At 56.2% G+C, this 22,830-nt stretch overlaps 1 protein-coding gene across 4 annotated transcripts in view; it reads right to left on the reverse strand.

Annotated features, from left to right (window-relative positions):
* LOC122364709 (2-oxoglutarate dehydrogenase, mitochondrial-like) overlaps window positions 1-22,830 on the reverse strand; it is a 60,651-nt gene that overhangs the window by 32,205 nt on the left and 5,616 nt on the right. For all 4 annotated transcript variants that reach the window (XM_043335361.1, XM_043335359.1, XM_043335358.1 and 1 more), the window contains exons 2-11: window positions 20,827-21,056; window positions 7,907-8,125; window positions 7,210-7,312; window positions 6,281-6,395; window positions 5,407-5,547; window positions 4,646-4,779; window positions 4,031-4,131; window positions 3,576-3,755; window positions 1,881-2,009; window positions 741-920 (exon numbers count right to left, since the gene is read on the reverse strand). In XM_043335361.1, the coding sequence (XP_043191296.1) occupies window positions 741-920; window positions 1,881-2,009; window positions 3,576-3,755; window positions 4,031-4,131; window positions 4,646-4,779; window positions 5,407-5,547; window positions 6,281-6,395; window positions 7,210-7,312; window positions 7,907-8,125; window positions 20,827-21,051 (1,527 nt within the window). In that variant the 5' untranslated portion in view covers window positions 21,052-21,056. The remainder of the gene's footprint in view (window positions 1-740; window positions 921-1,880; window positions 2,010-3,575; window positions 3,756-4,030; window positions 4,132-4,645; window positions 4,780-5,406; window positions 5,548-6,280; window positions 6,396-7,209; window positions 7,313-7,906; window positions 8,126-20,826; window positions 21,057-22,830) is intronic.

Here is a 22,830-nt window from a genome sequence, read left to right on the forward strand (position 1 = left end):
TGCTAGAGATTCTCTGATCTTTTTGGTTGCGGAATTTTTATGAAAACCCTCCTATGTGTGACATGATGTGATATTGGATAATTCTCAAGATTCCCAAAATTCAATATCAAGTAGGTTTTCTTTCACATTGCTTAAATTTGGTTTAGGTTTTGTATTTTCCCAGTGGGTTTTGTTTGCATCAGTTTCCAAATTTTCTTAAATTGACATTAGTCGCAAAACCCATAGTGCACTGCACAAAGCTTTTGGCCCGGCCCGTCCATAGCCCGTTAACTAATGATATTTGGGGGCCCGGCCCAGCCCGTAGCCCAGCCCGGCCCATGGCCCGTTGGGCTGGCCCGGCCCGTGGCGAACACTGCTCCCCACCATGGACCAGTCAGCTGAGCTCCATAGTGGCCGAGAGGAACGTATCGGAGAACACAATGACTTACTGTGAATTATGCAGCTTGCTAAATTCATTGATAAAGGGCAATCGAAACAAAGTCCGCGGGATTTTACACAAAAATGATACCAATTCGTTACCATACTTTTACGACTCAAAACACGACTCATAACATGGAGTTCTCTTGCACATAAAAAAGACTTGATTTTTTAGCACCATTGCTTTTTTCGGGACATCCAGTGGCAATTATATAGGATGGCATCCAGTAGCAATTACATAGGACACAAAATATAAACGACCTCCCCCAGTTCCCCGCTCCCCCTCCGCCTAGCCGTTCGATAGTGCCGCCGTTGCGACTCACGATGTCGATGACGACGTCCTTGTGGAAGGTGTTGCGCCACTCCGCGGCGATCTGACACACGTGCATCACGGCCTCCGGGTCGTCGCCGTTCACGTGGAAAATGGGCGCGTTCACCACGCGCGCCACGTCCGTGCAGTAGGGAGACGAGCGGGTGAGGCGCGGGTCCGTCGTGAAGCCGATCTGTGGGGAGAGGTCACAGGTCAGAGAGGTCAGATAGGTCACGGGCCAGAGGTCAGAGAGGTCACAGTAGGGCGAGGAGCGCGTGAGGCGCCGGTCCGTCTTGAGACCGGTCTGAAAGAGGGAATGTGGCTCAGAGGTCAACAGACTAAGTGACTGCCAAGAACAGAAGGTGACTTTTCTGTGTGTGATCACCGTTCCGTGCTTCTATCCTCAGGATACTGAAATCCTTCTCCTCCACGCCGCAACCCCCTTCCGGGCTGGACAGGCAACTTTATCTCATGCGGGCTGCTCCCGAGGGAGCGGCACCGCTGCTCCCGCGGGAGCGCACCCCGTAGCCGGGTGCAGTGAGTGCCTTGGAGCTGGGTGGCCTGTCCTCTGGACGGGCTCAGCCCCGGCGACTCACTAGGGTGCCTGCCCAGACCAATGTCTCCCCCTATATTCTATCATCCTCCCGGCTCTGAAATGGTCTTGTCAGACCGAAAAGGCCTAACCCAACAAAACAAACAAACTTTTCTGTCGCAAATGACGCCAGCTGTCAGATAATTAGATAACCCAGCAGCATTGTTCTGTTCATGTCTGCGACTGCCCAGTCCGGTCGACACCGACCCACAAGCAGCTTGTGGCTGCGTATGACTGAGCCCCGTTATGGATGCGTAGTAGTGTGTCTGTTAAGCACGCAGCAATGTGGTCACGATACGAGAACGATGCTGTGATCCACACAGGACGCTGTGCAGGTTTATATCAGCGTGTCAGTAGATGTCAGAAGGTGTCAGCGTAAAACTTGTCAGTGTCAGTATATCGGTACATGGTTGTTGACCACGATGTGTATCGTTCCGTAGGTGGTGTAGGCCGGCAGGTCAGGTAGGTGTCAGTGGTCAGAAGGTGTCAGTGTCAGTCGGTGTCAGTACCAGTATGTGTCAGTAGGTGTTAGTGTGACGGTGTCCCTATATTCGTACATACCTGATTGTTGACCACGATGTGTATCGTTCCGTGTGTGGTGTAGGCCGGCAGGTCGGACAAGTGGAAGGTCTCGTAGACGACTCCCTGTCCAGAGAAGGCCGCGTCTCCGTGCAGCAGAATCGACATCGCCTGTAGAGGGAGAGGGGGAGGGTCAGAACCACCCGGCAGGGTCTGTACCGGGGTACGCCGCGTCTCCGTGCAGCAAGATCGACATCGCCTGCAGAGGGGAGACGGGGAGGGGGGTCAGAACTCAGAACCACCCGGCAGGGGTCAGTACCGGGGCACGCCGCGTCTCCGTGCAGTAGGATCGACATCGCCTGATGATGGGCACGAGGGGGGGGGGGGGGTCAGAACCTCCCGGCAGGGGTCAGTACCGGGGCACGCCGCGTCTCCGTGCAGTAGGATCAACATCGCCTGTAGAGGGGAGACGGGGCGGGGGGGTCAGAGCCTCCCGGCAGGGGTGAGTACCGGGGTACGCCGCGTCTCCGTGCAACAGGATCAACATCGCCTGTGGAGGGAGACGGGGGAGAGGGGGGGGGGTCAGAGCCTCCCGGCAGGGGTCAGTACGGTCCGGGGCACGCCGCGTCTCCGTGCAGCGGGATCGACATCGCCTGCAGAGGGGAGACGGGGTCAGCCTCAGCGGAGCAGCGCCCAGCTCAGCGAGGGTGTGGCTGGGCCGGGCGGCGTCTCTGAGCTCACCATGACAGCGGCACACAGCGGCCGACCGCAGAGAAAACACTCGTATGCAGGGCTTCCATGAGGGGTAGTGAAATATTGACGCAAGCTGATTAACTTCGGTAAGGCGGCGGAATCATATCACACAGATCTACGCTAACTTAATTCAAATAAAAGATCGGATTATTGATGATGAAAATCCGATAGTCGGCACAGAAATCAGAATCATCAAATATATGCATGCTTGTCCATGACGGCTGTCTTGCCCAGCCGGCTCCCGCCTTCTATCGCCACCCACCACCCTTCCCGCCTCTCCCAGTCATCTGTGACCTCTCCCCGCCACTCTTCTTCTCCCTCCCTCTCTGCCCGGCGTCTGACCCCGTTTCCGTCTCCAACCCTGTATCTGACCTTGTTGCCGTCCGAGCCGCCGCGGTGGAACTGCTCGGCCCTGGTCTTGTACCCGTCCACTGGCCCCTCCTTCCCTCCCCATGTACCTAGGTACATTCTCTGCCCCTGCCGGCCTCCCCCTCCCCCTGCTATCGGTACATTCTCTGACCTTGTACTCGTCCCCTGGCCCCTCCTTCCCTCCCCATGTACAGGTCTCGCGGGTTTTAGCGGTAGGTTTTGCACCTAGAAAATTTAGTGTACTTCAGGCTATATCTTCGTAGTCTTAAGCTTTTAAGTGTTGAAGATGCGAGCGACTTGTTGGGTTACAAGCCGGCCATGATCGTGTAAAATGGCTTCATAGTAGATCGATTAGTTTCTGAGATATAACCGGAAATGTAAAAGTGCAAAACCTACCGCTTAATCTCGCAACAGCCGTACCTAGGTATATTCCCTGCCCCTGTCCCTCCCCCTGCAGGTACATTCTCTGACCTTGTTTCCGTCCGAGTCGCCGCGGTAGAACTGCTCGGCCTTGACCTTGTACCCGTCCCATGGCCCTCCTTCCCTCCCCATGTACCTAGGTATATTATCTGCCCCTGCCCCTGTCCCTCCCCTGCCCTCGGCATATTCTCTGACCTTGTTGCCGTCCGAGTCGCCGCGGTAAAACTGCTCGGCCTTGACCTTGCCCTGCACCACGGGGTCGACGGCCTCCAGGTGGCTGGGGTTGGCCACAATGGCCAGGCGCACGTTCTTGTTGGTGACTCGGTTCAGACGCTCGATGTACGTGCCCAGGTGGTATTTGACGTCACCGGAGCCCTGAGAAAATGACGTCACAAGGGGGTCAGACCCCCAGAGCCAGGTCCGCGGACGGTGGACTTATCAAAGGTCACCAGAACGTGAACTAGGTCAGCACGTCAGGTTAGACGGCCAATCAGCTAAGCTGACACACACAATAGTCAGATATGGGTACAATCATAAGCTACTGTCTAAAACTGCGGATGATAAATATGTGTTTCGAGCACCGGTAGGCGGCTTTATTTCACTGAGATGCGGCATATGGTGACACCAGTACAGACTGCAGCCTACATTACCTCGTCGGCGACCTCGAGCGCGGCAAACTGGGCGAATATCTGCTCCAGAGGCTTCCGGCACACGTTGGCCAGTACGTTCAGACGGCCGCGGTGGGGCATACCTGAGACATACAGAGAGGCACAGATGAGACAGACAGCTGGGACATAACGGCGAAACAAACCTAAGACACAACGGATAGGGACAGAAAAGAGAGTCAGAGACGTAATGGGAGAGAAATGACTGACACATAGGGGCGGTATACTTGAGACAGAACGGACCGAAAGCTGAGACTTTTCGGGATATAAATGCCTGAAATACGTCACCGGACTGAGATGGATAAAATCAACTTCAAGAACGATCGGCAAATCATATGAGCACACATTGCAGATACCGACAGCCCGACCAGCACAGAGCATGACGGGCCATCTCAACCATGACGACAGCATCTCAACATCTCACCCATGACGAGGGATGGACTCCCAACTCGACGCCCTACTCACCCATGACGAAGGACGACTCCGTACTCACCCATGACGAAGGACGACTCCGGACTCACCCATGACGAACGACTCGACTCCGGACTCAACTCCGGACTCACCCATGACGAACGACTCGACTGGACTCGATTGACTCACCCATGACGAAGGACTCGACTCCCATTGCTGAGCTGACGTCGATGATGTGTTTCATGGCCGGGATGAGCACCTCACCACCCTCCAGGCCGAACCGCTTCTCCGAGGAGAACTTGCGGGCCAGGAACGACTCCAGCCTGCCGAGGGAGGGGGAGGGGGTCAGTCAGCAGCGGGGGGAGGGGGAGGGAGCCTGAACGACTCCAGACTGCAGACGGGGGGGGGGGGGGGGGTCAGTCAGCAGCGGGGGGAGGAAGCCTGAACGACTCCAGACTGCAGACGGGGGGGGGGGGGGTCAGTCAGCAGCGGGGGAGGTCGGTCTCCAGCCAGGAACGGCTCCAGACTGCAGACGGGGGGATCAGTCTGCAGCCTGAACGACTCCAGCCTGCCCAGGGAGGGGGACAGAGGGGAGGTCAGTCAGCGGCGGGGAGAGGTCGGTCTCCAGCCAGGAGCGACTCCAGTCCACCACGGAGAGGAGGGCGGGTACACTGGACACGTCCACAGGCTGAGCAGACGCTGCCGGGCGATTCAGCGATCGGTAGGGGGTACAGCACAGTGCGCACAGGCAGCACAGAAATACAGGAGGAAGCGCGAGTAAACTACAGGTAAAGTGTGATGAGATCGGCAACAATGATAAGTGATTGCAGGATATTCAGTCGACTCTCCACTTCCTGCCCTTCTCTCCCTCTCTCTCTTATTTACCCGGTGGCACGGGCCACGCGGGCCAGGTTCAGTCGTTTCCCCTTCCCCCTTCCTCCCCTATTTACCCAGTGGCGCGGGCGACGCGGGCCAGGATCAGTCGCTTCTCGTCGTTGGTGAACTGCATGATGCCCGGACTCTCGATCTTCTGACGGATCCAGTTGCACTGCTCCAGGTCGTTGATGTACATGTACTCCACGCCGATACTCCTATAATAAGGGCAGCGTGGTGAGATGGGATCGACGCGCTCCGTCCGACCGCAGCGAACCTGGACGTTCTGAAAAGCCAGTCAGAATATGACTCGACGGACAAGAAGGAATACTGTTATAACGAGTCAAATAAGCCCAGGTCATCTGGTATGAAGTGTACTATTTCAAAACACTAGAGCTTAACGTCTTTGAGGCGCATTTTACACGTTCAATAGCCGTCGTACTTCAGCCGTGTCGAAGGTCAAAATTCCCGCGCCTCTGACCGGCTTATGCACCAAGTCCACGCTTCTGTCACCTGTAGTGGGCCTGCTCCAGTGGGAGAGGCAGGAGACAGGGCACGGGATTCAGGAGACATGGGTCAGGAAGGGACGGAGTCACCTAATTTGCAGCAGGCCTGCTCCAGCAGAGGAGAGGACCCGGGAACCCACCTGCAGTAGGCCTGCTCCAAAGGAGGAAGGGACAGGGACAGGGAACGACAGGTCGGGGGCAGCTGACCCACCTGCAGTAGGCCTGCTCCAGTGGAGGACAGGGACAGGGACAGGGGACAGGTCGGGGGGGGGGGGGGAGCTGAATTACCTACCTGCTCCAAGGAGGAAGGGCCAGGGACAGGGGAGAGGTCGCGGCAGCTGACCCACCTGCAGATGGCCTGCTCCAGTGGGGGAGGGGACCTAGAAACCCCTGCAGTGAGCCTGTTCCAGTACAGGGGAGGGGTTGACGGAGAGGGGGAACCCACCTGCAGTAGGCCTGCTCCAGCCGGTTGACGATCTCGCGGAGCGGCAGCGCCTTCTCGCGGCCGCCGATAAAGGTGGAGGACGGCAGCTGGAAGACCGTGTCCATGTCCTGCTCATCTGTGGAAGGTCAGAGGTCAGAGGTCAGAGGTCAGAGGTCAGGTCAGAGGCCAGTGGTCAGTTACAGGCCAGGGCTCAGTTAGAGGTCACAGGTCAGGGCAACTGGAACACCGTGTCCATGTCCTGCTCATCTGAGGGAGGGTCAGAGGTCAGACCAAAGGTTAGAGGTCAGGTCAGAGGTCAGGGCAGCTGGAACACCGTGTCCATGTCCTGCTCATTTGGGGGGGGGGGAGAGGAGACTCAGAGTTCAGGCCGGCTGCAGGACAAAACAAATCAGAAAGCTTTCGGAACAATCGATATATAAAAATCAGGTAAGTCGTAATTTGTAGGCCGGGTGAATTTATTGTTCACAACTTTGAGTGCTGCATCCTTTGTTTTATAGAGACAATAACAACAGACTTTACACAAAAAAACTTGCCTTATTAATAAAACGTATGTTAACGATAAAATCTAAATGAGAGAGGAATGTCGAATGTGTGACACCTAAACCGGAAATAAAACAAAGCAAAGGAATACAAGCGTTCAAACAGGTTCCGAGAGAAATGAAAACAAACAATACGCCCCAGACCCACTCGCCGTATGGCGTGTTTGTTGTGTATGCTTCATGGCCATCATGGAATGTCAATTGGCATCATTCTTCTGTAAACGCTGTAGTAGTGAATTCCACAGATGACAGACATGCCGAAGTTTTGCATGTAGCCGTGGTGTTACGTACCGAAGTTTTGCATGTAGCCGCGGCATTATGTACCGTAGTCACGCATGTAGCCGCGGTGCTACATACCGAAGTTTTGCATGTAGCCGCGATGTAACGTACCGAAGTTCTGCATGTAGCCGCGCACGACGATCTCGGAGGCGGTCTCCACCGGTTTTCGCTCGATCTCCAGCGGGTCCAGCCGGGCCACCAGGTGACCGCGGATCTGAGACGGAAGGGCAGATGTCAGGTCAGAGATCAGGTCAGACCTCCAGCGGGTCCACCAGGTGACCGCGGATCTGAGAAGGAAGGGCAGAGGTCAGGTTAGATCTCCCGCGAGTCTAGACGGGCTACCAGGTGACCGCTGACCTGGGGAGGTCAGGTCAGGTCAGAGATCAGGTGAGATCTCCAGGGGGGGGGGCAGGTGGACCACCAGGTGAACTCAAATCTGAGGGAGAGGGCAGAGGTCAGGTCAGAGGTCAGCTCAGAGGTCACAAAGGGACACACAGCGTTACAAAGTGACACATATCGGCATTAGGTGACCACAGATTTGAGAAGATCAGGTCAGGTCAGAGGTTGGGTCACAGGGGTCACGCAGCGCCAGGAGGTGATCGCGAGTCTGAGGGAGAGGTCAGGTCAGGTAGCACCAGGTTCCACTCGGAGTCACACTATATCACATCGGATCGCAGCATGTGTCATCTTGTCAGGACATCACCACGTGTCTCTCCTCTCTCTCCCCCCTCTCTCTCTCTCTCTCTCTCTCTCTCTCTCTCTCTCTCTCTCTCTCTCTCTCCCTCTCTCCCCTCCCCTCCCCTCTCACCTGGTAGCTGCGGATGACGCCGACGACGCTCAGGTGGTCGGCGATGGTGTTCTCGCTGGCGGCGGCGCCTGGCACTCGCGCCGCGCCGCCCACCATGGGCGCCACCAGGGCCGAGACGGGCAGTGAGTTGGCCGACGGCGCGGCCAGAGACGGCGGCGCCATGTAGGCCGCGCCCGGGCCGGCGCCGCCAGCCGTCCGCGAAAAGTACGCGTCCCATGACTGAGAACAGCCACAGGGGAGCAGTTCGTCAGTCACAGAACACTGGAGACTGACTGAACAGCGGTAGGGGGCAGACGTCAGTCATAGAACATAGACGATAGGCATAACACGGGAGGTAGCTGCTGCCTGTTTTTACACGCGTGCAACGACAGTACGGGTCATAATATCGATCGACATAGTAATAACAAATAACAAGTACATTACGCTACGTCATCGTAGTCTCAATGCCATCACGAGCAGCCAAAACACTCGTGTAATGACAAACACAAAATCAATCACTTATCACGCAGGGTACACTGAACTTTACGGCGCAAGAATATCAGTCGGTCATTTTGCACCGACTAGTCGGTGTCGACGAGTCGAGTGGACCAGTGTTCCGGGCTCCGGTTTTGGGTTGTCCGCTAGATGGCTGTGTATTCTGAGGTATGTGCGGGCTACCCGTTAGTCCAATCGGCGTCGGGACGGTGTCCGAGGTGGGGTGGGGTCCACATTAGTGTTAGGTATTTGCAGAAGGCGCGGCACCCTGATATCTCGGCTACAGCCAGCCTGCAGTGACTGCCGAGCGGCCGAGTTAAGGCGACATAAACAGACCCAGCCCATCTTGGGCGCCGCCCGGCGCCCCCAGCGGCGCCGCCCCACCCGTACCATCGACACAGACAGATCTGTCTCCGGCGCTCCCCAGTACCTAACCTATCCGAGCGGCGAGCCGGCGGCCGGCGCCGTACCATGGCCACAGACCGGCCCGGCTCAGGTCTGCCGCGTCCCAGTGGCGGCGGCGGCGGCGGCGGCGGCGGCGGCCGGCCGACCCGCCCCTGCCTGTCCCGGCACGGTCAGTTGCAACACAGTGTCACCCCTTCCGGCCAAAGAGTGGCCGAGCATAAATAAACACCGAGCGCGCGCCTCTCTTCGCAATGTATCCCGAAAATGCCACGTCACCGCCGCCTGTGACGTCACCTGGCCGGCTGCCATATGGGCTGCCATATCGGCCACAGGCACGTGACGGAGGACGCAGCAGTGTGGCTGCCAGCGCCGCGGAACGGAGGCACCCTCAGAGAGGTCCCTGGGGACAACGGCGCACGGAAATCGGGACCGTATCGTCTCCCCAATGTGATAAAATACATTCCGCCAGTGTGGAATATGAATGGATTACGCACAGTGTCGAGAGCGTTCAGCGACACACCGTGATGGTGGGATACGACAGAAGAAAAGAGTATAATGGCTCGAATGGGCATTGAAATTATTCAAGGTAACGACGCCACGATACCGGTAGCCGTCAAAACAGAATAAGACCGCGGCACTGAATGTGATTGGGATTAATAATTGCCCCAGCAGCGAGAATGGTCGCCACACAGCTGGTTTTGCAGGAGCACTGGGCTGTCCAGAACTCGCAGACTGCACGGGACGAGCACTGTCCGGAGTCCGGACAGCGGACGCAGTAAGCACTGTCCGGAACCCCGACACTGGCAGCTGTATGTACACAGTATACAGGAGGCGCGGTGTGTTCCGGTAAGCAGTGGCGGCGACCCGCCGATGCACCGCGCCCGACCACGGCCTACCGCCCGGCTGTCAGGCCACATAAGGCAGTACGGTGGAGAGCACCGAACAGTTTTTGTATTCTGAGTCGAACAAACTTTCTTCTTAAAGGTAGTGTGCCACCTCTGAAAGATTTCCCATTTTATTTTTCCTAGGATAAGAAGCTTCTGTTTTTACCTAATATCGCAAAAAAAATCAAAAATGGGCCTGGAATAGTGCCTTTTTCGCCTAAAAGTTTTTCGGTTTTTAGATATGTATAACAACTGTAGTGGGCTCACCTGCAAACAGGCGTCGGGCAACAATCGCGAATGCGGCGCACTTGTGACAATAAGCAAAGGTCATTATAGTGTTACGACCATACGACGTACGGGAATGAGTTATCAGCTGTCTAATCGTAGACAACACAATGTCGAGCCTTAAACTGTAAGCCCGTATTGGTATTGTTTCTTTTATTTGGCTGTCGAACATTATTTATGGTTTGAAATATGGTTTTATGTAAAATAATTGATATGAAAAAGCCGTCTTATAAGTTATGACCCCATTTCACCACACGCAAGTGGCAGACATGACAATGATCAGCTGACGCATTTTTCTTGGCCGAAGTCAGAGCGCGCGGCCCGACGCACCACGCGTATTTGGAAATTCCGACCTCGACGAGCATCAGAAGCCACCTAACAGGCGTGTTCGAAACCGCAGGAGATGATGATGAACGGGTTTATCGAAACTTGATTGGATGAGCATATCGGTAATAGCGATTTCAGTGTGTGCATTTATTGTTCATAGTGGTGTGAAATGTGGTTGGGGTACGACCGACAACCCGTCGGGGCGAATTTCGCACTGGGGTACTCAAAATTTGAAGAATTTAAGACGTTTCCATGAGTTTTGAAGGTATGGATAAGTTCTAAAAATCCGGTTCTCCTTATCTGGGCCATTAACTCCATACGGTCCAAGAAAGCTGGCACACTACCTTTAAGACACCTCTCCTTCATGTTATTGTTAAAATTTTCGGGAGCATTTCAAACCTTCACATGAGCCATCTCATCACAGCCCGGCTCCCGTTTTCATCACATTCCATTTCTGTCTAACCACCTTCCTTCAACATGTCCCGGTCCTCATCCCAGCCTGTCCCAGACCTATCCCAGCTCTGTCCCATCCCTGTCCCGGTCCCCATCACTCGAACAGTACCGGACGGAGGGTCACGTGACACCGCCCACCGCCCACCACACGGGTCACGTGACCGACAGGAGCCGGCGACAGCCAAGGGTGGGTATTTTTACTCTGGCACGGTCTACCGGCGGGGGAGGGGGTGAGGAGGGGGTGACCTGGCCCGGCCGGGCCAACTGAGGTCCCCCGCACCGGGATAAAACAGAGGAACGGAACGCTTCAGACGCTCAATGAACCGATCATCCACGGGAGGAACGGCACCTATTCGGTACAGAGACCAAAGGCGCAAACGATGCCTTGAGAGTCAATAAGAAGCACACCCTGCGTTTACGTAATGCTAATTATCAGCGGATGTTCTCAAACGGACTATCAGCAGAACGGCTCCACACTTTGCTGATAGCGTCGCACTCGATCTAAGTGGGAGCAGGCGGAGTCTGACTGACAGAAGTGGGGCGGATGTGGGGGTAAGGGTGGGATGGGGCGGAGGGGGTAATCCACACGGCCCACTGACCGGGCCGTTAGCTCTGAGCCAAGATTTCTGCCCCTGTGCAGCTAACAGGGTGAGCGGGTATCAACCAGGGCGGGCTGGTCCCGTTTGAACCTCTGAAAAGGACAAGGTTCCGACAGTGCCCGGGAGCGGCGGCAGGACGGGGGTTCTCCTCCACTGGCAGCGGCCCAGCCGGCCCGGCTGCCGGTGTCAGGGTCAAACAGCCGCCAGAAGAGGGGACCGCGGCTGGCCAAGAGCGGCCCAGAGAGTGATGGACTATCCCGGCAATATGATGTGGTGGTGTATGATCAGGAACCACAGTTTGAGCCTGCAGTGTCACATAGGTCACCTATCTGACCCTGTGGCGCCGTCAGGGGTGACCTCCCAGTGCAGTGGCGCGGTCAGGGGTCACCTCTGACCGTGCGGCGTCATCAGGGGGCCCCTGATGACGCCGCAGGACTGGTAAAGGTCCGCCGCGACCCTCTAACCTGGCGCCCGGCCAGCCGAGCCGAGTCGGCCCGTCGCGGCGGGTCGGTCCGTGGGCCCGTCCCGCCACCGTCCTGCCCGGGGGACGGACGGGTATGGCTAGTATTCAGCTGGGATTAGCCCCGACCCGCGGAAGACTGACCACCGCGTGTCACACTGCGGTGGTCAGTCCCCGTTCAGGCTCCGTTCTGATCACTGATCAGAACGGGGCGGATATAACCAGCAGCTACCAGCTGCGTCCGCACATACAGATCTCAGACCTGCCACAGGACTAGACAGTGTGACCACGGGCCCCAGACGTCACCCGCTGTGTCAGGGTAGCCAGCAGCCAATACCCCGCTGTGTCAGGGTAGCTAGCAGCCAGTCACCCGCTGTGTCAGGGTAGCCAGCAGCCAATACCCCGCTGTGTCAGGGTAGCTAGCAGCCAGTCACCCGCTGTGTCAGGGTAGCCAGCAGCCAATACCCCGCGTATCAGCAGGCCACTCTCACCGTACCCCACACGGCCGGCGCGGCGTCCGGCGCTGGGCAGTGAGACAGCTATCATCAGACGGCCGACAGCGAACCAATCGGGCCGGGAGCGCCACGGGGGAACCGGGTTGACTGTAGACACAGAGCGCCAAGGTGTGTCTACAGCACACTTGGACCATGTCATAGCAGCATTGTTCGGGGACCTGAATGGCGCAAGGAACATCTTCATCGGAGTTGCTGACCATGAAGACGAACAGTTGAGATAAATGCCAATTTTCATCTATTCAGTAATAGGTTCCGCACAACATGACAAAACGGAGACGAGGGTCCTCCTCTGTTGCTCTCAGAACCTCCACGGCGCCACCATCCGCCGAACCACAGACCGGTAGGCCACCCGTCTGAGGCCGCCTCCCCGGTCCCGTTGTTATCTCAAGGCCGCGCCCGGCGGTGTCCCCGTCCCCTATCTATTGCGTAACGGGCCCAGCTGTGTCGTAACAGGACAGAGTGTCCGCCCCGGAGTAGATGCGGTGCGTCACCGGACTGGGCTAGGGAGGGCAAAGGCGCGTCACCGGACTGGGCTGCGGAGGACAGAGGCACGTCCTGTCCTCAGCACAAGCGCGGCACCGGACTAGGCTAGGGACTACGGAGGGCAGAGGCGCGTCCTGTCCTCAGCACAGGCGCGTCGCGTCACCGGACGGTCTATCAGGGGCGGACGCACCTGCCGCGCCGATACGGTACGGTACGCAGCGGAAACCCGTGGACCGTGCCGTTAGCAGACGGAGCTTTATGAACGGCCTCCGTTAGATACTCGCAGAGCAACTGGAAAATACACACCCCACTCCATGCGAGGCCTCGGCAGCATAATCTCTCTGGCCGACAGAAAAAAGTTGATCAACCCCAAAAGCTTTTGTAAAAATAGCTTGGAGTTCCAATATTCATACAAATGTTCTAATAAAACAAGATAACAGGATCGTCAACACATTGTGTGTAGAACAGATCGCAGAGCTACTCCCACTTGGTCAGGCATTCAGCGCTGCCCTCAAATGGCCTCAGAGGTAGCACAGTAGCTCAAAGGCGGTGATCCAAATCAAGCGCCGGCAGCGCTTCTAAAACAATCACTAATCGGGTCACCAGCTGGGGCGGACCGGGCGGACTATTAGTAATATTTAGTACTAATAGTATATTTAGTACTATTTAGTATTAGTACTATTAGTACTATTACATGGGGCGGACTATTAGTACAGTAATTTTGGGCACACCTACCGGCCGGACAGAGCCGGTATCAGCCGACTGCGGCTGGCTGCCCCTCCCCCTCCCCAATACACGCGCACACGCACCCGCCCCGTCCCCCGGGCGGTATCGACCGCAGCCGGCCGGACCGTCCGCCCGCCGGCGTCACCGCGCGTGACGTCAGACAGGTGTGACGTCACACCTGCGGCCGGCGGAAGGTTCCGGCCCGCTCCGGCTGACGGCTGACACCGGCTCCCACCGTCTCAGCAGCCGCGGCAGGAGGGACTCGGTGGCGCAATCAACCGAGAACGCCGACTCGTTGACAGATACGGGCCGTACCGCAGCTGCGCACAGTATGGTGGGACCAGCAGACACCGAGTCGAGTACGGTAGGACCAGCAGACACCGAGTCGAGTATGGTGGGACCAGCAGACACCGAGTCGAGTATGGTGGGACCAGCAGACACCGAGTCGAGTATGGTGGGACCAGCAGACACCGAGTCGAGTATAGTGGGACCAGCAGACACCGAGTCGAGTACGGTAGGACCAGCAGACACCGAGTCGAGTATATAGGGACCCACAGACACCGAGTCGAGTATGGTGGGACCAGCAGACACCGAGTCGAGTATGGTGGGACCAGCAGACACCGAGTCGAGTACGGTGGGACCAGCAGACACCGAGTCGAGTACGGTGGGACCAGCAGACACCGAGTCGAGTATGGTGGGACCAGCAGACACCGAGTCGAGTATGGTGGGACCAGCAGACACCGAGCCGAGCATGGTGGGACCCGCAGACATATAGTCCAGTACGGTGGGACCAGCAGACACCGAGTCCAGTATGGTGGGACCAGCAGACACCGAGTCCAGTATGGTGGGACCAGCAGACACCGAGTCGAGTATGGTGGGACCAGCAGACACCAAGTACAGTATGGTGGGACCAGCAGACACCGAGTCGAGTACGGTGGGACCCGCAGACATATAGTCGAGTATGGTGAGACCAGCAGATACCAAAACGAAAATGGACAATAGCTGTCTTCCATACCGAGAAAATCAACGACGTTTGAAAACAGCCTCACATGCCTACGCATAGGAACAATAAAGCAACTAACCAGGCGTTCTGTTGTAAATTCTAAGGCTTTCTGTGTTGACAGGGCACTCAAACAAGAGGGACACTAACAATTTTCAGGGAGAGACTGGACCAAGGCTGTGATTTTGGATCCCTTTCCATCTGGTGGCACAAACAAACAAACGTTATGATCCTAGATCTTGTTATCGAATCAACTTATTTAAATAACAATGCGCCTTTCGCCGTGTTCTCATTATAGATAATGCCGCAGGTCAGCAACTACGAGACGTTACGCACTACACGGCGATAGCAGTTCATTGAGAACTGAGCCGCCCAGAGGCCCAGGTCCACCGTACTGCCCATCCCAGACCCCGGACAGGCCGACACTAAACGTTCCTGAGGCACTGGGTCGACCAGCAGCCCAGTCCACGGCACGCTCCAGGAGTGCGCCTCGGTGGTCACACAGCAGAGACGCCACAAAAACCGGCTGACACAGAGACGGCGGTCCGATCAGAGCCCCGATCAGCGGAGAGTGAAACCACCGCCCAGCAGCTCCGGGTGTAAAAACCGGCGGCGGCGCGTCATGGTTCCACAGAACGAGATCCCCACACACGCAGAGAAGTGACGCGGGACCGGTTCCATGTAAATATTATGACGACATCACGAGATACGGGCTACCAGCTTGGCCCAAGGTCAAACGAATGTGGACGGCCGCGACACGCTAGTCGTAGTACCCGGCGTGTGGCCATCGGGATACCAAACACAACTGATCAATTTACAGAAACATCAAAAGGAAAAGTTGACAGTATGTACAGTCTGTCTTAAAAGTACCGCGCAAAGTGACGGTGGATCCATCAAGCCTGACCGAGGAAGGGCCAGCTTTAATTTGAAAGTCACCGAACCAATTGACCTGGGCAATGGACGAGAATGTCAATTGCTTCGGTGACTCAAATTTAGCAGGCTTTCCTCGGTGAGGTTTGATGGACCCACCGTTACTTTGCGCGGTACTTTTAAGACAGACTGTACACGCAATCCGCATATGACGCAAGGACAGCCATCGGCGAAGTCATTAATGTCAGGCCCACCCCAGTCAGCAGCCCACTCTCACCCAATGCTCGCCGCCTTCAGAGCGGCGAGCCCCATTGCACCCCCAATGCTCGCCACCTTTAGACCGGCGAGCCCACTCTCACCCCCAGTGCTCGCCGCCTTTAGACCGGCCGCGCCCGGCCCGTGCGATCGATGCACGGGGGCGGTGGAGGTGGAGCCCGCGTCAGAGCCCCGTCGGCAAGTTCAAGGTCCCGCGGTACGGGGCGTGGTGGGGAGGTGGGGCCCGCGGTGTCAGAGCCCCGTCGGCAAGTTCAAGGTCCCGCGGTACGGGACGCGGTGGGGAGGTGGGGCCCGCGTCAGAGCCCGGTCGGCAAGTTCAAGGTCCCGCAGTACGGGGCGTGGTGGCCAGAGTGTGCACACGGATAATAGGTACACTCGACAGATCTCAAAGCTCGTCTTGTCTGTGACGCTTCAATGACCGTTCTGATCTACCAACACTAGTGCACTGGCGCAGGCCGGGCACTGGTCAGCGCCGCAGGGAGGAAAAACGCGCCTGGCCGTCAACAACAACTGCAATGGACAGACAACTGACCTACTTTCCTTGTCTATATTCAAACATCAACCCACCAAAAAAGGTTTGAAGCCGGCCGTTTGCGCGATCCAACCAACAAACCTGGGATGGGATGTTGGCCCGCTGCTGCAGCGGGTATCGGTGAGCAGGCCGGCTGACAGATGGAACAGGGCGACACCGCGGCGGACGGTCCGCGGAGGGGAGGGGGGCGGCGGGGCACGGCCCGCGGGCCGGGGAACGGGGCACGGGCGGTGATTTTCCGCCCCAGCACGGCCGCCGCCGCGGTGCACGGGTGTGGATAGCCCACCGTTATATATGCGGTGAAATGCGCCAAATATCGGTGAACACAGAACGGTTATTAATTCATTGCATAATTTTCGACGCCCGGAATCATACGGAATCGACTAGTTTAGCGCCACTTTTCAGCAGCAAGGGGCCCTCTCCGCAATGGGTGCTCGTCGCCTTGGCAACCAATAAACACCGGGGCACCCTCTGAGGTGTATTCTAGAGATGTCAATCGGATACCAACATTTTGGTATACCGATACCAAACCGATACCAACTTGGTATTTGGTATTTCAATCGTAATGTGTTTGGTATTTTGTTGGTATCATAAGCCCTCACTAATGTATAAGAGGCTAAGAAATCGGTAAAAAGTTGGTATTTCCCTCAGTTCCCCAAGTTGGTTTGGTTTCGGTATTTTCCCGTGGTTTTGGTTGGTATTTGGTTTGGTATCGGCATTCCGATTTTCCGTAATTGACATCACTAGTGTATTCATTCTCGGAATAGTCTGTCCTGCACACTGGCGGAGTTGGGCGGAGGGCGCAGTGGCAGCTCCAGAGCGACGGCTTTGGAGGATAAATGTCCAAAGCCGGTCATTTCTTCGACTGAACCTTAATGGATCCTGTGTGGAACTTTTTTCTTTCTGGGCTCTCTCTTTCAATCGCCAGTTTCACCAAGTGAACAGTTTTCACCAAGTGAAACTGACTGTCAAACTGACCACTGACAGCTGCAAAGAAGGGACAGCGGGCGGCCCAGAGAAGAGTCGGACGGCAGCAGCCCCCCCCCCCCTCCCCGAGGAAGGGGAGGAGCGGACAGGGGCCACGGGTTACAGACACTTGATAGACAGACAGGACCACGGACCTGCCAACAGCCAGTGCCGCGTCACCATCGGACGTTATTAAAACCACTCGAGAATTACACTATCGGTAGACACACAGCCCGATACCACAGGGGTGCTCCAGTAGCCAGTCCAACACGCCGATAACGGCCTGGTATCGGATCAGCTCGCAGAATGGTGTCCCGCCCGGTTACGTGCAGTTAAAGCACGGCTGATTGCCGCACTACTGGCGATGGTCGACCATCGGAGCCCGCGGTACGGGCTCTAACGCAGGTACCGAATAGCACCAGCCATCTATCTGCAGATATGGCTCAGTGGAATTCGGCGACACATACTTTAAATGGGGGATATGAGGCAGACATTCCATTTTAAATTGGACAATACGGCTGATGAGTGCTGTCAGACTCGCTAGGCTTCGCACAGGCTCTTTGCAAATAACGCTACAGATCCACTCTCAAACCTTTGTCGTGTCTGTTCTGTAGCAGCTCACGTCAGAGTGCCAATAGTCAGCGCCTCAGGAAGGCCTGGGGAAAACGGCGAGAAACAGCACACTTTAGAGATACTTTGCAAGTGAAAAGCACGCATGCTTTACTCCAGGCGACCGCATCTGTCAAGTGCCAGCATTGGAATTTAACCCTCGCATGTGTAGGGGGGGGGGGGGGGTCGGATGGACCCCCCATGGTTTTTCGCGAATAACTCGCGTAAAAAGCGGCCGATCGCGACGAAACTTTCAGTACCCTCGCATTGATCAATTTTACACCTACCCTGAAAATTTCATGACCCTAACCCAAATGACCTTTGACCTGTGACCTCTTTTCCGAGACCATGTTTGGCCGGAATCGCGATTTCGCGTATGTCGGCTCGCACTAGCCGCGTGTTTGCAAGCTTTTCGTGGTTTCAAACGTTCAAACATGTGATTTGATGTTACTCCCGTGTGTGTCAAGGTCACCTGAAGGTCAGGTCAGGTCATTGACCTTTGGTGACCTCGGGTGACCTCGGGTCACTTTTTCGAGTTTTACATGTTTCTAGGCTAGTTTTTTGGAGCTGAATTCGAATTTAGCAACCATTTGAACATTTACGAAGTAGTTTTGGTGACTTCGTAACATGTTACGAAGCTGTCAGAGGCGGTTGACACGTACTACGAATACCCGTCACGACGCCTACTGGTTGACCTGACCTGACCTGACCCGACCTGGTCTAAATGCTTCAAGACATCATCTGTGATCAAAACTAACACGATATTCGTGATCAGCACCCCGAAAAACCCCTTAGCAGCCACACTTTACGACTTTCTAACAGGTCCCGATTTTCCCGACTTTGGGTCATTGACCTGACCTGGAAGGTCAACCAATGACCTAGGACCTTAAAATTGGGTATCATCGGCTTCCTCTCGTCACGGGCAACACGCTCGTTTTTTCCGCGAAGCTCTAGCTCGATCAGGGGCCAAACGGCAAGGGGGGGGGGGTCCAACCGACCCCCCCCCCCCTACACATTAGAAGCTGGCAAACGCCGCACACATGCGAGGGTTAAGGTTTATCCGCCACACGTAATCATCAAACAGAACCTCCGCTCACTCTCGGCCAGCAATCAGTCGCAGTTGGACGTTCAGGTCCGTCCTCTCGCAGCGAGTCGTCCAGTTCAGCGGTTCCCGGGAGTTCTCCATATAGCCTTGGGTTCCCGTGTCACTGGGTCGTGTCTCACCGTGCCCGCAGCCGCATCTCATACATAACTGGCGGCCGGCGCGCAAACCGCATCCGATACCGGCTGTGTCGCTGGCCTCAGTTAGTGACTGAACCAGCGCCGGCCGCACCCGCCGGGCGCAGAAACTCCCCGGGAACTGGAGACCGGAGCGGCCTCCGCCCTCGGCCGCACCCGCCGGGCGCAGAAACTCCCCCGCGGGAACTGAAGACCGGAGCGGCCTCAGCCGCCGCCCGCTGAGCAGCCGTACGGCCGGCTTCCACACGGGAGCGCCGACCTCTGCAGCCGGCGGACCTGTGGCTGGTGGTAGGGAGCTCCGCGGGCCGCCCTGGTCCGCCGGCCGGCCGGACAGTCGTCCCAGCTCGAGCCGACCTCGCTCGGAAGGCCGGCCACGTGACGGCCGCGGCGCCGCGTCACGCGCCGGTGACGTCACGTGCCGCGGCCCCGCGGAGCGCTGCGCTGGCGGCCCCCAGGGGCAACAGGCGCGACCTCCAGGACATGTCACCGGGGCGGTCAGACGGAGGTCCGTCCACTGCGGACAGTGTCTCAGGCCCTGTCCCTCTCGGCACCATGGGCCGCGGTATCACTGCTAGCACAGTACCTCGGCAGCGTACACCGGAGTTCACCCGCCACCCACCTCCGCTCGGGCAGCGCACAGAACAATCAGAACCAAAACAACAACAGTGGCGGCGGCTCTGTGATCAGCCGGGTGAGCAGGTGACCATTTACGTCTGTCTGGAAGCCGTATTTGACAGCCAGCCTGTCCAGACCTAGCTCAGACGCCAGCCTGCCCAGACCTAGCTCAGACACCCGGGCCGCTGGCGTATCGTGCTGAGTGTGGGCTCATTATCTGCCGTCCTTTTACACCGTTCGATTCGGCGGCGGCCGCTCGAACCCCGATCAATCACCCCCCCGCCGTGGGGGGGGGGGGGAGGCCATAGCTGGGTCAGCGTCGGGCCCAGCTGTTGGCAGGGGGCCAGAACACGGCGCGTGCTCGCGGCCCGGCGCACCGTCCACCTGTCTTCAGCACGGCGAATGGGGGAGAACGAGTGGACTGAACGGGCCGGGCGGGTCAACGGGGCGGGTCAACGGGGCAGGTCACTGGAGGTCAGTGTGAACGGGTCACCAATGACAGGCCACCACAGATCACCGACGGCAGGTCACCGTACAGGTCACCAAAGCCAGGTCGCCAGAGGTCAAAGTCAGTCCACCATACCGACCGCAAATGACAAGTGACCAGAGGTGACCAATAATAGGTCAAAGGTCACCACAGTCCACCGTGGAATCACCTGGAAGCCCTACACAAGGCGTAAAATAACCACTAGCGAGCTACGTAGGTCCATTCAGTTTCAATCACCTGATGTGATTCAGACGGATTGGTCCGCAGCGAAGATGCACGCACCTTTTGGCATCTCGCAAAAATTCAAGTTTCCATGCTTCACCTCCAAGAGAGGGTTCGGCCCCGTCTCCGGCCAGAGGCGCCAGCCTCGTCTGGAGAGGCGGCTCCAGCCGGCCGCCACAGCTCAGCGCAGCGGTCCGCACATCTCCCACCGGAGCTCACTGGACGCCACTCTGAGCGGACACTGCCGGCCTGAGGTCTGACAGAGCTGCAGCGCGCCGCGCACCGCACTCGGCTGCGGAGGCGGGCCCGGTCTCGACTCCCGTCAGAGGAGGCTCCGTCTCGGCTCTGTCTCTCCGTCTCTCTGTCTGTTTGCCTGTGCCAGGTGGTAGGCTCTGCTACTCGCGGCGCGCGCGAAGCTCGAATCCCGTCTGTCTGTCTGTCTGTCTGTCTGTCTGTGTGTCTGTGTGTTACAGGGTTAGGCTCCGGTACTCACGGCGTGGACGGAGCTGGGATCCCGCAGCCACTGGACGTACATCTCCTCCACGTAGCTCGAGTTGGAGCCGTTGATGAACGGCTCGGCGGAGACGGCGGCTGCCGTGGCGGCCGGCGGCGGCGGCGCGGCCGCAAACAGGCGCGCCGGCACCAGCCGCGCAGCCGGACCGCAGCCGGCCGCCGGCGCCGCCAACCGCAGCAGCAGCAGGGAGCGGGCGCGCAGCATCACCGCTGTGGGAGCCGCGCCAGAGCACACCGTCAGACGGGGACACAAACACCGTCACCAACGCGGGGACACAAACACCAGACGGGGACAAACACCGTCAGACGGGGACAAACACCGTCAGACGGGGACAAACACGGTCAGACGGGGACACAAACACCGTCAGACGGGGACAAACACCGTCAGATGGGGACACACACAGACAGGGACACAAACACCGTCAGACGGGGACAAACACAGTCAGATGGGGACAAACACCGTCACAAACACGGGGACACAAACACTAGACGGGGACACAAACACCGTCAGACGTGGACGAACACCGTCAGATGGGGACAAACACCGTCAGATGGGGACACAAACACCGTCAGACGGGGACAAACACCATCAGATGGGGACACACACAATCACGCACCGTCAGACGGACTCGTCTGACGGTGCGTGATTAGCGATTAGCGTTATTAGCGATTTATATAATGCGAACACAGGAAAAATATACTCAAAAGAAGAAATAAAAGATGTGTACGGAATACGAATGACATTCTTATGTTATACATCACTGGTACGCAGTATTCCGTCGGAAATCCAATTGCGAGTCGACAAAACATTCATACAGAAACCAAACATACCATATAAGATTAAGTTAGCTCAAAATCGGAAAATGTTTTCAAAGTGTGCTTATAATGTTTTTGTTAAACAAAAGGCCAAGAAGAATAATGCTGCCAATGAACGTCTTAAAGCAAAATGGATAGGTGAAATTGGTGCTTTTACGGAGGGAAGTTTGCAGGCACTAAACAAGTCGACTATATCGACAACCCTCATCTATCTTCATTTTCGAATAGTCAATAGAATATACGCGACTAACAAATATTTGTATAACATTGGCATCCGCGATAACTTTAAGTGCAGTTTCTGTGAGATTGATACCGAAACAATCATTCATCTCTTCTGGCATTGCTCTGTTACACAAATATTCATAAAAGAAATACTTTCACATATAAAACAGGAATACAATACCTCAATCAATATCGACCGTCTGAAATGGTTTATGCTGAATGATCTTACAGATTTAGAAGTAACCATAACCAGTGACGCTCAGCAAATTATGTATAAATAAGGCAAAAACTAACTCCCGGAAACCGTCGTTGGAAGTTATGCTTAAAGGGACCCTCCCACCTTAACATTAGTTTTGAGTTGAGATAGCCAAGTTTGCGGCCAGGCTCAGAAACCACCATTTATCCTGGTCGCAACCCCCGCAGCTTTATGGTGTTCAAGAAATTGCTTCCCTTTACTTGCAGGGTGGGACCAGCGTGGTCCCTATCTCTTAACCATTACGGGAATCTGATGACGTCATCAGGCTTTCGAACGTCGGTTAAATGTTTGACTAAAACGTTTTGTAGCACGCGGTGGTATATGCTGCTTTGCGCGCAACAAATGCCGCACTTTCAAATAAAGTCGCTAGGAACAGCGGAGATCCCAAAAAGTAAACAAAAGTAAAAGTCTAATATCTTGAAAACCGGTGAATATTTTTCGATGAAATTTGGTAGATATTCGTTTTTGCTCTTTCTGAACCGAGCGACATCACTTTCATGCCAATTCATTAACTTTTTTGAAGGTGGGAGGGTCCCTAAGTTAACTGTCTAAAATTTGAAGTTTTGAAAGAATACTGCATCGCCAAGTCTCATAATAAGCTATGTATGTTTGAACAGAAATGGGGCGAGATCGGAAAATTGCTGAATTAACAAAAAAAAAAAGCGATCGTGAACGTCTGGTCCTGGGGTG

This window comes from Amphibalanus amphitrite, unplaced genomic scaffold (assembly GCF_019059575.1).
Source record: "Amphibalanus amphitrite isolate SeventyFive unplaced genomic scaffold, NRLGWU_Aamphi_draft 000693F_arrow, whole genome shotgun sequence".
In the NCBI taxonomy this organism is placed as follows: domain Eukaryota; kingdom Metazoa; phylum Arthropoda; class Thecostraca; order Balanomorpha; family Balanidae; genus Amphibalanus; species Amphibalanus amphitrite.